The following is a 14,131-nucleotide window of genomic DNA, read 5'->3' as shown; positions in this document are numbered from 1 at the left end:
GGGGGACTTGATTGGGGGACGGGGAGGGAAATGGGAGGCGGTGGCAGGGAAGAGACAGAAATCTTTAATAAATAAATAAATTAAAAAAAATACAAAATGATATAAATAGCTTTTGTGAGAGCCCTGGTTATAGCTAAGAGAACAAGGTTTTGTACAAAATTACCATTATCTACAAGAAACATATTTTATTTTCTTTGGTTTTTTGGAGACAGGGTCTCCGTGTGGCCCTGACTGTCTTAGAACAAACTGTAAACCAGAGAAGCCTTGAATTTAGAGATTCATCTGCCTCCTGAGTGCTGGGATTAATAGTGTGCACCACCACGCCCAGCCCATATTTAAATTCTTGTGGAGCAGCATTTAAAATCAGTCTTTACCTAAAGATAAAGTCTGTTTAAGAATACAGACTGCAGACAGCAGAGCTGCAACACTGGCTCAGTGACTGAGAGCTCACACGGAAGACCTAGCTTTCATCCCCACGCCTACATAGCCACTCATATCTGCTAGCTGCTTGGGAGGCCGAGACAGGAAGCTCACAAGTTCCTGGTTTACTTGGGCTACAAAAGGAGTTCAAAATTGTCTAGCAACTTAGCAAAATTTTCTAAATTAAATTTTTTTTTACAAGGCTGGAGATGTGACTCAGCAGCAGAGCATACTTACATAGGTTTTGGGATTAATACCCAATACCACAATAAATACATCTAACGTAATTTATAAGGCCCTTTAGGTATACGTAACAGAAGATGTATTCTCCTGGTGGTTTAGAAGCTAACATCATAGACTACCAACTCTTTTACTACTGAATCCATGCAGTTCTAACAGTGGTTGGACTCCAAAATCGTCAAGACAGTCCTAAAGGACAGAGCAGAAGAACATGCCTGCCAGAGACCCAAGTGGCACAATTATTAAACAGGGCATGATGGAACACACAGGAGGAATCCACAGGATAGAATGGAGGTAGGATGGACATTTTTTAATAAGCGGCCTTGAAAATAAAATAGCAGGCATTCACATACACAGATATCATCAAGGCCCTCTTTGGATTAAATAGCTAAGTGAGAAAGCAAAACCATGAAGCCACAACCTCTGGGTGGATTTCTTTTTGTTTCATGTGTGTGTATGCCTGTGCATATTGAGTGCAGGTACTATAGAGGCAAGAAAGAAGGGACTGGGTCTCCTAAGCTGGAGTTACACAGAGACAGCATTTCTTTGTGTAGCTTTGAAGACTTTTCTGGTCCAGAGCCTTTCCAACTCTGTAGTTCAGGCAGGCCTTAAACTCCCAGAGATCCAGCTGTCCCTGCCTCCCCAGTGCTGGGATTACAGGCTTGCACCGCCCGGCTCCAGGACAGACTTTAGTCAGTATCCAGCCTGGCAGACAACTTGACAGGTATGTCAGAGGAGACTTGAAAGTCAAAAAACCAGGAAAAGATGAAATCTCATCAATTACCCAAAACACAAGCTAATAAAGTAACCAAGTTTCTCCTGTTCCCAGCAACCAGACAGGGAGCTCTGGAATCCAGGTGGACCTGCACAAACAAACCCACAGCCAGGCAATGACACTGTATATCTGTGACAAGAGTGGCCAGGACTACTTAGGGACCATCTGTGCGCATGCACACACAATTAGTCAGTCAGTCTCTGTCTCTCTCTCTCACACACACTATCTGTGTACATGTACACACAGTCAGTCTCCCATACACACACACACACACACACACACACACACACTAACACATGAACACACAAAAGACTTAGCAACAGCATAAGTCTGAGCCCTCACTCATGAGACTCCCCTATTTTCTGAAAGGCTCCATGCCTACTAACCAGAAAGGGCCCTGCAGAAAATGTCAAGCACTGGTTAGCCACACTGGCTGGGTGCTGGTACTCTTCCACAGGCCCTACCATCTGCACTGAGTTGCACACAGCAGCATGCTTACCTGGATTTGCGTCTGCACCTGCTGAGTCCCAGCCAGTTTCTGGGCCTGGGAGATGGGTGTGGTCAGAAACTGGGTTTTAAGGGCTGGCTGGGCAGCATAGGTGACTTTCTGCTGTGGGCCCTGAACAGTGATCTGTTGGGTGGTTAGCTGAAGAAAAGGCACCAGAGGATCAGAGCCAGGTGAAACCAGGTTCCCTATTTAAACCCTCAACAGATGCCAAGAGCCTTCACCATTTGGCCTCTTCACAGCACCTTTTAGACAACAAGGTCAAGACCATCCCAAGATACTGACATTGCCCTACCTTTCTTCCATAGGGGTGGTACCACCAGTAACCACACTAAGTACAGAAGGCAGTGTTTCTTGCCCTGAACTCACAGTCCCCGTGAATTCCACATGAAGAGCCATTCCTGCTTTTTTAATCTTTTCTAGTCCCTTCCAGTCTGGTAAATCCATACCTGGCATCCAGCTGGATTCTACCCACCCTATCATCATCCTTTACATCTCAAAAAGAAAAACAAGGGACACTGACCATACTAGCCACCCCGCCCTTGTGAGGCTTGTAGCCCGTTTACTTTGGACCCTCCTCCCCAGCAAAAACCTGCACTCAAATAAATCTTCACACAAAGAACCCATACCTTCTGCTGGACGGCAGCCTGGCCCTGGGCAACTTGTGGCTGGATGGCCTTCTGCTGCTGGACTGCTTGCTGCTTGAGCTTCAGCAATTGTTGAACATGTACAGGTTGGGCCACGACAGTCTGTCCTATAAGAACACCTAGTCGGTTAGGTCCTGGCAAGGGTTCCCTGTTTATCCAGGTTCTGTTCAGAAAAGAATAAATCCTAGAATTGTACTAAGGCAAATTAAACAGTGTGGTGTTTTGTTTGTTATTTTTTTCCTTTGAGGCAGTTTCTCTGTGTGACCCTAGCTGTCTTTGAACTCAGATTTGCCTAACTCTGCCTCCCACGTGCTGGGATTAAAGGTGTGCACCCCCACTGCCAGTTTCTATTTCATAAATGACAAACAAGGGAAATGTCAGAATGTTAATGGTTAAACTGAGAGCCAAAACTTGGGACTTGGAAACCTAAGAGAATTTACACTAAGCCCTAGAACTAAATGTGTAAAGCAGGTGTTAAGACAGAGCAAGGCAGTGACCATCTCCATCAGAAAAGGCTCCCTGTGTACCGCATGGCCACCTGGGAAAGGCATACAGCAAGAAGCTGCAGGAAGGTACCTGCTGTTTTTTGTGGCTGTCCAATTGCCACGCTGATCCCTGCAACGTTCATAGGCAGGGTCGTGACCCCCGGCGAGGAGACCACAGCTGCTGGGACAGATACCACTGGAGGCTTGGCCAAGGCCCACCTGAGAAGGCTGGGGTGTCTGAGTTTGCATCTGCCCTTGTGCCTGCAGCTGAGAAGTAGGGACCCGGGTCTAAACAGTGAAAATAACAGGAGAATCCAGAGAAATTCAGACATTGTGTGTCCTTTTCTTTCCTACTTTTTAAAAAATATTTTTTTGACCAGAGGCCAAGAGAATTACACAGATAGAGGAAAGGGGGCAGTGACACTAAAGGAAAATCTCCCAGGACTTTTGCTTGTCACTAACAGACACATGCAGACAGAATCTGTACAAGACTTTTGTGCTTGTCTGCCCCACTGCCATGTTCTGGTGTTCTTAAGATTCTAAACACTCATTTCTGCTCCTCATTCTGTGCCACTTACTCTCCCCCACATCACTCTTCCACCACACCCTTCTCTCCAAGATCACTGCCATAACCGCCTATCTGAAAACACAATCAAGGCAACCCAATTCTACAGTTTTCCACAAGCATTCTTCTCCCTAAATTACATTTTACAAAAGGCAAATGAAAATGAGTCAATTACCAAACACACATAAAAATAAAATGAAACCTAGAAAGGAAAAGCTACCCACAGTCCTAATGTGCCCATAGACATGGGATTGAAACTGACATTCAGCCTGCTAAGCATCTGTTCTATCAGTGCAAAGATGCAACAGTAGAGTGAGTCCCCGGGCTCTGTTGCCTCTTCCCTTGACAGCTGGCACTCTCCAAGTTGCCTGCTGAAAGGTTAACCTTGATTGTCAACCTGACTGGATTTAGAACTGCCCAGGAGACAACTCTCTGGGAAAGTATGTAAGGAGGCTGTAGAGCAGAGGGGAAGACCCACCTCAGTGTGAACTGGGAGCCCAGACTGTACAGGCAAAAGGAGTAGCAAAGTCTGACAAGCATTGGCATTTGCCTCTGCTTCCTGAGTGTAGAGGCAATGTCACCTGTCTCCTCTTTTTCACACTGCCATAACTTCCTGCCATGATAAACAAAAGTAATGAATCCAGTTGCTAACCCACCTTTTAGGTCCATTTAATGAACATTTACTCATTTGATCTCTTTACCACTGACAAAAGCTTTGTAAACAGCCCCACTATTTCTGGAGGAGACGAGTACTATTGTATTAACTAGCATGTAAGGTTTGTGGCCTAATTACAATCTACTCTGCAACAGCCCATTAAGCTCCTATCTACTAGCTGTTAACACTCTTCTGACTCAGTTTGTAAACACAGTCACAACAGGCTTGCATTTTTTGTTTTGTTTTTTTAAATAAGTTACCCTCAGATTCCCTCTTTGGTGGAGGGGGCCTCTCACTAAGACCTATACACAGAGCGGAGCTCAAGTACCTGGGACCCCAGTCCTACAGTTGCCAAGTAAAGGATCTGAGCAGGTAATTAGCCCATGTGCAACAGCTCCTTCACTTGTTAAAGATAGCTCATAATACAAAACACCAGGAAACTGGTACAGAGCTCCTAGGGAAGCACGGGTGGGCAAGCCTCCAACAGGCACTCATCAGTGGCTGTTGTGACACAGAAGATCCACAGCACATTGACCACAGTGTGTTCATATCCTCAGACATCACTATCTTGCTATGTTCCTTCCTTCAAACCCTCAAAGGCTCTCCCTGCTGCCAAGCAGTCACTATTTAGCTGGCCATGGAACCTGGGGTGCCTGCAACATCAGCTGTTCTGTGTTCTAGCCATACTGAGATTGCCCCTACCCTTCCTCTGCAAAGAGGACAGTCAGTAAGCTGTGCCTACCCCTCACTATTCACCTTCTGTTATCCCTAACCATTCAGTCCCTAACAGGCCTGGTGACACTCTGCTGGTTCTGTAAGTAGTGCTAGCACAACTTGCCAAAAGTCTAGTATCTAATCATCCTCTGTAAGGACCAAATCTTCTGCTTCAAATCTAAGTCTGCCACAAGACCTAACATGATCCTGAGCAAGCAACAGAAACCTGGCTGAAATGCAGGTGTCTGCTGAGATGGTTCAGCAGGTTAAGGTGCTTGTTGTACAAGCCTAGAAATCGGAGTTTAATCTCTGTAACTCATGTAACAATGGAAGAAGACCACCAACTCTACAAAGTTGTTCAACCTCACCACACATGCTATGGCATGTGCACTCCCCGCCACAATTTAAAAAACAAACCCAAAAAACTTTCAGTAAATGCAAGATGGTATTTGGACAATAAATATATAAACTGGAATTTACAAGCCGGGCCGCCTGGAGGTTGGTCACAGTGGTGCCCGTGAGCAAAGCTCCAGGCTGTGGGGTAAGCTGAAGACTCTCTTGCTGCTGTGGGGGCTGTGGTGTCTGCACTTGCACTTGTGCCGGCTGCTGTGGGGACCTTGCTGGGCTTGCGGTGGTGGGGGCTGTGGTGGCAGCTGCATCTTCTGTTTCTGCATCTTGATGATATGTTCCTGAAACCCAAATAAGGTATGTTCTCTGCATGCACCAACCATAAGCCCCCCTTATGGTTACATGTACAGAATGTAAACCATCCCCAAAACCAACTGTGTACTGAATGAAAATGAGCACGTCACCGGGCGGTGGTGGTGCACACCTTTAATCCCAGCAATCGGGAGGCAGAGGCAGAGGCAGGCGGATCTCTGTGAGTTCGAGACCAGCCTGGTCTACAAGAGCTAGTTCCGGGACAGGCTCCAAAAGCTACAGAGAAACCCTGTCTCAAAAAACAAACAAAAAAAGAAAAAAAATCAGCACTTCACGGAAGTGGGTACAGCAACTCTGACTAAGGTCACAACAAGGTTTTCCAAGTTCTTATTTCTCATGAGTCAGTTTAAATAAAGAATAATGACTTTGTAACCACACTCCATCAATAGTAATAATTTGGCAATAAACCTTATGAAGATAACAAGATAATGAGCTGGGCATGATTACTCAAATTTACAATTAATAACACAATCAAAGTAAAGAGGAAAGGACCAGGTGTTCAAGGCCAACATCAGTTACGTGATATTACCTGACTCAAAAACAGAAGTTATTAAGACACTAGTTCAAAAGACAAAAACAAAAAAGACACCCCACCCCCTTCCCACAAATGTATGAGCTGTTCATAACTATCAGATCTCTCTGGATATATCAGAAATGACAATGGATTTGAAACTGAATTAGGAGAATGTGGGTTAAAAAAAAAACAAAGGAACAAGAGAGTGAGCAGGACTCCTGCAGCTGGGCTGGGTGAGAAATGCTGACTGGAGCAATCTCAATGCTATCAGACAATTTTCCCCTGCTGGCCTTAAAGTAGTGAGAACAGTTATTCTGGTTTACTGGAAGAAAAGGTGCTGTATAATTCAGCAGCCATATCCTTGGGGGGCTTTGGAGCCCTAAAACATAATCTCTGAATGAGGAACTGAATATCATAATTTGTGGCATTTGAAATGATTTAAGGTATGTGTAGTAGCCACAGACAGCTAGGTAGTTTTCATCTGAGGTATCTTACCACTGAAAGACCCTCTGAGAGTGTCTTTCAGTCTGGGGAGACCCTTCCCAAGGAACAGCGAGACCACTTGTGTGGATGCAAACAGCAAGAGGTTTATTCAGATACACAGGTACCTGGGGTGTCCAAGTCTCTCAGAGGACTGGCGCGCCATCCGGCTGGGGTAGCGGGTTTTTATAGGGTAAAAAGAGCAGAGGCGCGGTTACAGAAGCGAGATGCATAGTTACAGGGTTTTCGTTGGTCAGTTTGAATATGGCCGAGTTCAAGTCGGGACAAGGTCCCTGGTTCCCGAGAATTCAGATATGGGCTGCCTTGGCTCTTGTCTAGGGCAGACAGGGTATCTTTCTCAGTATTCACCATTCCTCCCCTGGCCCAGCCACAGGTGTCTCTATCTTTGTTTTGGCAGCTTCTAAACTGCCCTTTGTTAAAACCCTGAATATTCAGTACAAGCCTTGCAAAATGGTGTTACCAGTGCTAAGTTGTTTAACAAGCTGGGCGGGGAGGGGGGGTCTTTCATCTGATGTTAAGCTGCTTAGCAAGCTGGACGGGGGTCTTTCACCACCACCTCTCAAAGAGAACGAAACACACTCTGGAGGTCCCAATAGAATACTGACAAAAGACACACGGGACCACCGACTCATCTCTGGGTCCTTCCCAAGCCTCACAGAGGTGGCCTCCCCTCAGCTCTAGTGATTAAGCCTCTGATCAGCAGCTCACAATGGCAGACCCAGCAATCAGTCTACTGACATTGCATCTGTTTTTCTGGTTCCTTTTAATGCTGCATTTGTTGCAAGGATGTAACAATTCCCTTCTAAAGTAAACACACTAGCACCAAAGACAGCAAGACAACAGACTGGCCAAACGGGAAACATCAATTTTCAAACAAGCAGCAAAGAAAAGCATACTTTGACCTAGCTGCTCCAGAAGAGGAGCACTGAGGGATCATCTTCACACTACCCTCCCAGAAAGGTGCAGACAAGCTTTTTAGTTTTCTGGAAAATGAGCTGTAGTAATACAATGCTTGGAGATGTACCTGCTGGCAGGAAGCTAAGGTTTCCTAATGCTTCTTAGAAGAATGAGTCACACTTACTAGATGAAAAATTGTGTTAAATACAAAAAAAGCAGGCTCTCTACCTAAAGACAATGATAGATTTTTGTAAAACAGGCTCTGAACTACAGACAAGTCAGATATGCCTGTGATGTTATGGTGATGGATATGCTCACCTGTGCCAGCTTGCCCACAGCTTGGATCTGTGCAGGAGACTGGGCCTGGCCCTGGAGCTGTAGAACTTGAACCTGGGAGGTCTGCTGCTGCTGTTGTTGCTGTTGCCGCTGCCACTGCTGCTGTTGCTGCTGCTGCTGTTGCTGCCTAAGAAGCTGGAAGTGGGCAGCAGGAGTGATGGTTTTTCCAGGTAGCTGAACTCCTGTGGCTATCAAGAGGTTGACTTCTTAGACCATGGCATCCTCAGCAGTCCTGGATAATACCTGCAAGCTGAAGCTCTAATAGCAGATACTAGCTCAGGGAAACACCAAGCCTCTCACCTTGGGACACTTGGGTCACTGAAGACCGGGTTGGGGTCTGCACTGGAGTCAGGTTGGCAGTGGCCACAGCTGAGGCTGTCACGGAAGTGACTGCCCAAACACCTTGAGTTGTTGTCATGAACACCAGGTCAGTGGTGGCAGTAGCTGGGGAACCAACTGCTCGTTGCTGGGTATGGACCAACTGAGCAGAAGCAGAACCTCCGGATGTCTAGAAAGGTAACACAGGAATGTTATCATAGGACTTGGGGTAGCTGCCAAGCCAAGGAAGTGTGAATTCAGTTAGGTATGGTGGTATATTCCTTTAATCCTGGCACTCGGAAGGCAGGGGAGGGAGGGAAGAAAAAAGAAAAGAAAAAAAAAACAAAAGAAAAGAAAAGAAAAGAGACAAGAGTGAATCATACAACAAGTTTAACGGCTTAGTATGGCTCCTCAACTGTTCTGGCGCTATCTGGCGAGGCCAGTCCATTCTAATCCCTCCTAGCTTCCCTTGGCATGTTCAACAAACCCACTGGTTACAGACAAGTATGTATATCTATATAGTTCTGTACCTTCTCCAACTCCATCCATTTGTGTGTCTACCTACAGTTTATCAGAGAAACCACATCTTCATAGAAAACATATTCTCTAAACCCGAGCATAAGAGCTTTGAAATATCACTTCTTAAACAGGAGACATGCTGCCTCTGGGTATCAGAATATGAATTCTAATACAATGTGTTTTATTCTGGCTGTGAGCTATGAAAGGAAAGCAGGAGGCTGACATTAGAAACCTGATCGCCGGGCAGTGTTGGCCCACACCTTTAATCTAGCAGTTGGGAGGCAGAGGCAGGCAGATCTCTGTGAGTTCAAGGCCAGCCTGGTCTACAAGAGCTAGTTCCAGGACAGGCTCCAAACCCACAGAGAAACCTTGTCTCAAAAAACCACACACACACACACACACACACACACACACACACACACACACACACACACCAAAAAAGGAAGAAAGAAAGAAAGAAAGAAAGAAAGAAAGAAAGAAAGAAAGAAAGAAAGAAAGGAACCTTCTGATTACATTTTCTGTGTTATGCCACAGAGGGTGTTTCCTTTCCTCCTAGGGGATCATCTTCCCCAAGCCAACCTCTACCTTTATGTTTGTGATGGCTCTCTCTCCTGCCCAGCTGCCTTCACTCCAGGCAGCCAGCTTGCTTGCTCCCTTTACATGGCACTGTGCTCCACACTCCAGCACAGCACTCTACCAAGGTAACCACCTCATCTCTGCTTCCCACTAGTACACTGAGGCACAGTTAAAGGGCACCCAGGTCAAAGGGACTGGCTGCTGTTTCTTCATATACCACCTCTCCCTCTCTGAAAATTTGTCCTATGAGGAAAATCACTTTTCCCTAATAATACAAAAGAGGACAGTTTCTTAACACCCAAGGATTCCCTAACTAATCAGCTACTTGTTTTATAAAATTCAAACTAGACCAGTTATTTTTTTTCATCTGTGGAACATTAAAAAAGCAAATAATCTTCCCAAAATACAAGTCATAGTAAAAGCTCTCTGAACATGGAACAACTCACAGTCAAAGTTCCAGGAGCCACAGGTGATGCCAAACGCTTGTTAATGGACTGGAAGGTAGCAGCGGGAACACCCGCTATTGTGTTCACAATCACGTTTCCACTCACAGTGCCTAAAGAGGAGGATGTAGGTGAGGCCGGAGGAGAAACACTGAACTCCATTTCCAAGCCCTCTGCACCCTCCTCACCTGTTTGGATGCTTGTTCCAGTGACTGATGTCTTAATGGTTCCTGCCTATTGAAAATAGAAATTCAGGTTAACTTCAGGTCATTAACTTCAGGTCAGGCCTTATGCTGCACAAACTCTCCAAAAGCCATTACCATCAGTCAATGCAAATTCCTGAGCTTCAGACTCTGCCTGGTCCTCCGCACCTGGGTTATTACAAGGTTGCCTTCCCTTTCCCATGCTGCCCCTCACCCCATGCACTACCTCCATACTGTGCCCACCACCACCACATTAACCACATGCAAGACTCTGTGCTGGCTACTTCCATCCTTCTCATGAATGCCTTCCTGTCATTCAGGCTTCAACTTTCAAATGCCACCTCTTCAGCAAGAATCTTCTTGCCGGGCTAGAGAGATGGCTCAGTGGTTAAGAGCACTACCTGCTCTTCCAAAGGTCCTGAGTTCAATTCCCAGCAACCACTTGATGGTTCACAACCACCTGAAATGAGATCTGGTGCCCTCTTCTGGCCTGCAGGCATGCAGACCACTGTATACTTAATAAATTAATTAAATAAATACCTTTTAAAAATCCATTTAAAAAAATCTTCTTGCCAGCTAACCACTGTCCAGGCTCTTCCTGTGGTCATTACTCTATTCTACATAGGAACGTGAACTTCAGTGGACAAGAGATACTGCTTATCAGTTTTCCTGTCAATGTTCCCACACTATACAGGCTTAGTAAATGTATCATCTCAGTGAAGAAAGAATGACCCCCAACCATATTAAAAACAAAAACAAAACCCCACCACAGTTCAATGTAATGATTCAGAGTCTGAGAAGATCTTGGTAAGATGCTTGCTTTGCACATATGAAAATCTAAGTTTGACTCCTAGCACCCATATAAAAACCCAGAAGTAGTGTGTATGCTTATAATCCTTGTACTGGTAAAGTGTACACAAGGATCTCTGTGGTCCAACAGACAGCCTACTTAGCCAACTCTGCAAGCCCTGGGTGAAGGAGCATCTCAAAAAATAAAGTGACGGCTCCTGAGAAAACCACCCAGACCAGCATTCATGTGCACTTGCACATATCACACAAACACTTTTATGCCTGGCTGATAGCCTCAAGTGTTATCCATTAGCACAGAGTCTGTTCTCTTCAATATGGTTTCAATGTCTGTGTCATAAGCATCACAGAAAATGAACTAAAGTATAGATGTCAACGAGTATGTCCTTCAGGGTCATAACTCTGAATTTCCTTTGGATATTTGTGTACTTATGGCCTGAAAACATGAGTGGGCACAGGTGGAACATCTTTTTTGCTACACTTGCAATGTACACTTGCAATGAATGAAGGGAGCAAGCTCATCGGTGTTATTCTACAGAATCCAGCATCTTATTTTTGAGTCACAGTTTTACTGCTCAGGCTGGACTTATACTCAAGATCTTTCTGTTTTGATCCCCCTTAAGTTTGGAATAAAAGTATATGCAACTACACCCAACTTTAGAACCCAGGTTCTCCTTAGTACCAAAGAGTGGCTTTACCCTCCCAACCCAGTGAGGCTCGTTCACGAGCCTTGGAGGATGGCACAGTCAATAAAAACACAAGCTCCTCCAGGGAGCACCGCATGTTCTCGCAGGGGGTGGTCTAGAGACTGTGGGCTTAGAGGCTCTCACCAGTACAGCAGCACTTCCCACAGTTGTCATTGTTGGTTGCCCCTTTGACTGTGCCTGCACAGGCTGGGGCTGGGCCTGGACCTGGGGCTGGGACTGGACAGCAGGCTGTCCTGCTGGTGGCTGGCTGCCTGTTGCCTGTGGCTGTGGCAGTGGTGGTGGTGGTGGTGGCTGCTGTGGAGGTGGTGGGGGTTGCTGCTGCTGCTGCTGCTCCTGTTGCTGCTGAGGGGGTGGCTGTATCACAGATGGCTGCTGTGCCTTCTGCTGATCAGCCAAAGCCTAGATGGCTCAGACAGAAAAAGAAGCTGCTAAAGGAGTTGGACTCAGCCCTGGGTGACAGCATGTCACCTCAGCAAGTTTCTGAGAGGACCCAAAGTCCAGGGCACCATACCTTTTTCTCTTTTGCAATTCGCTCTGCACAGAAAGATGCAACTTGAATAGGAGGCAGTGGTTTGTCATAGTTGATTCCACTGAAAGTTAAAAAGTTCTCTTATCTACAGCTTCAGTTACATATATCAGCCATGATCAAAAATATTACTTGGAAAATTCTAGAAACAATTCATTAGTATTTTGTCCTTTGTTTTTTAAACAGATTTATTTTTTTAACTATGTGTAGGTATCTGAGCTTATGCACATGAATACAGGTGTCTATGGAGGCCAGAAGATTCCAGGGAGCTGAAGTAACAGGTGGTTGTGAACCATCTGACATGGGTGCTAGAAACCAAACTCTTAGCTGCTGAGTCCTATCTCTAGTCTCACAAGTCACTGGTTTGAAACTACATATTGTCCTGAATAGTTTGATGAAAACAGGCACTGTCCCATTCATTCCAGCTCAGGACGGAATGAGCTGTGTTTTGGTCCAGGGTGTCCATACTGAACACACTACTCATTCTGTCATAGTCTCAGCTACCAGACTGACTGACTATATTCCAGGCTTGTCTTAAAAACAAACAGGCAGGCGTGGTGGCACACGCCTTTAATCCCAGCACTGGGAGGCAGAGGCAGGAAGGTATTTCTGAGTTTGAGGCCAGTTTGGTCTACAAAAAAGTTCCAGGACAGTTAGAACTGTTACAAAGAGAAACCCTATTCTGAAAAACAAAACAAAAACAAACAACAAACAATAAAGCCCAAATGAAACCTGACTTGACTTAATAATACAAAAAAAGTGTAATGTTGGGAATGTGTAAATACCAAGAAGAAGTCAAGTAATGCTTAAGTGAAAGGTTTTTACTACAGAAACAAAACAATACACAGAGGTAGTGGCTTCTCCTCAGTCTGGAGGCTGAGGCCAGAGGATTACCACAAAGTTCAAGGCCAGCCTATGTTAAGGCCTAGTCTCAAAAAAGAAAGCAAAAGCAAATAAAACCGCCAGGATACTCGACATTCAGTGCTTTCCTCAAATTCAAGAATTTACTATCAGGCAGCACTTCATGAACTCTCTGGGTCTGCTCAGAAATACCTCCACAAGTCTTCCACTGCTTACCAGAGAACCTAGAGCCTGCCCAAAGCTACACCACAAACCTGGACAAACACTACCCCTCCTCTTACCCCCACTAAATCCTTTAACTAGCACTCCAGAGCAGAAGCTAGGTCATCACCCAGTTAAATTACATGATAGGCCAGAGTGACCTCATTAATGCCCATATCTAGCCCTTCAGTACAGTCTGTTTTTACCTATATAGGTCTGGTGTCTCTGATTCTCTTGTCCTCAAGCTTCCTCTCCAGGCCCAGCTCACATCCCACCTTCCCAGGGAGGTGACTAAATGCCCCCTATGCTGGCACCTGAAATTACTCTTCCCAAGCCCCAAAGAGCCCCCTTTATGTCCTGTACACAGCCATCTGCAAAAAGCCTTTCCTCCCTCTTTCATGCTACATAAACCTCTGGAAGGCATGCCAGTACCGTTCATATGCACTGTGTGCCATGGCAGCCTTTGACCTACTAACATACAACAGCTTGATCAACCAACTCATCACACTCCACCCAATCTGCTGCAGAGGTACATATAACACATGAGTAATACAGGGCACCTCTTAAGGCAATCCCTACTGCAAAAACACAAAGAACAAAAAACAACAAAGCAAGGCTGGGCTTCAACATGGTGGCCCAGCCCCAGGAGATGGGAAACCATGAGGTGAAAAACCCATGTCGCATAAGCGACCCCAAAAACTCCAACAAAGAACTGCTACAGCTGATAAACACCTTTAGTGATGTGGCAGGATACAAGATCAACTCCAAAAAATCAGTTGCCCTCCTATACACAAAGGATAAGGAAGCAGAGAGGGAAATCAGAGAAGCATCACCTTTCACGATAGCCACAAATAGCATAAAATATCTTGGGGTAACTCTAACCAAGGAAGTGAAAGATCTATTTGACAAGAACTTTAAGGCATTGAAGAAAGAAATTGAAGAGGATACCAGAAAATGGAACGACCTCCCTTGCTCTTGGATTGGGAGGATCAACAT

The 14,131-nt window shown here is 45.5% G+C and overlaps 1 protein-coding gene across 1 annotated transcript in view; it reads right to left on the bottom strand.

Annotated features, from left to right (window-relative positions):
• LOC102001696 (E1A-binding protein p400-like) overlaps positions 1–8,392 on the bottom strand; it is a 34,100-nt gene extending 25,708 nt beyond the window's left edge. Inside the window, exons 1-6 of the mRNA XM_026779553.1 lie at positions 8,275–8,392; positions 5,487–5,695; positions 3,666–3,712; positions 3,164–3,360; positions 2,570–2,694; positions 1,935–2,081 (exon numbers count right to left, since the gene is read on the bottom strand). Of these exons, the coding sequence (XP_026635354.1) occupies positions 1,935–2,081; positions 2,570–2,694; positions 3,164–3,360; positions 3,666–3,712; positions 5,487–5,695; positions 8,275–8,392 (843 nt within the window). The remainder of the gene's footprint in view (positions 1–1,934; positions 2,082–2,569; positions 2,695–3,163; positions 3,361–3,665; positions 3,713–5,486; positions 5,696–8,274) is intronic.
• Positions 8,393–14,131: the final 5,739 nt, after the last annotated feature.

This window comes from Microtus ochrogaster, chromosome 5 (assembly GCF_000317375.1).
Source record: "Microtus ochrogaster isolate Prairie Vole_2 chromosome 5, MicOch1.0, whole genome shotgun sequence".
Classification (NCBI taxonomy): Eukaryota; Metazoa; Chordata; class Mammalia; order Rodentia; family Cricetidae; genus Microtus; species Microtus ochrogaster.
The sequence above is the reverse complement of the archived record's forward strand: the minus strand, read 5'-3'. Positions and strand labels throughout refer to the sequence as shown.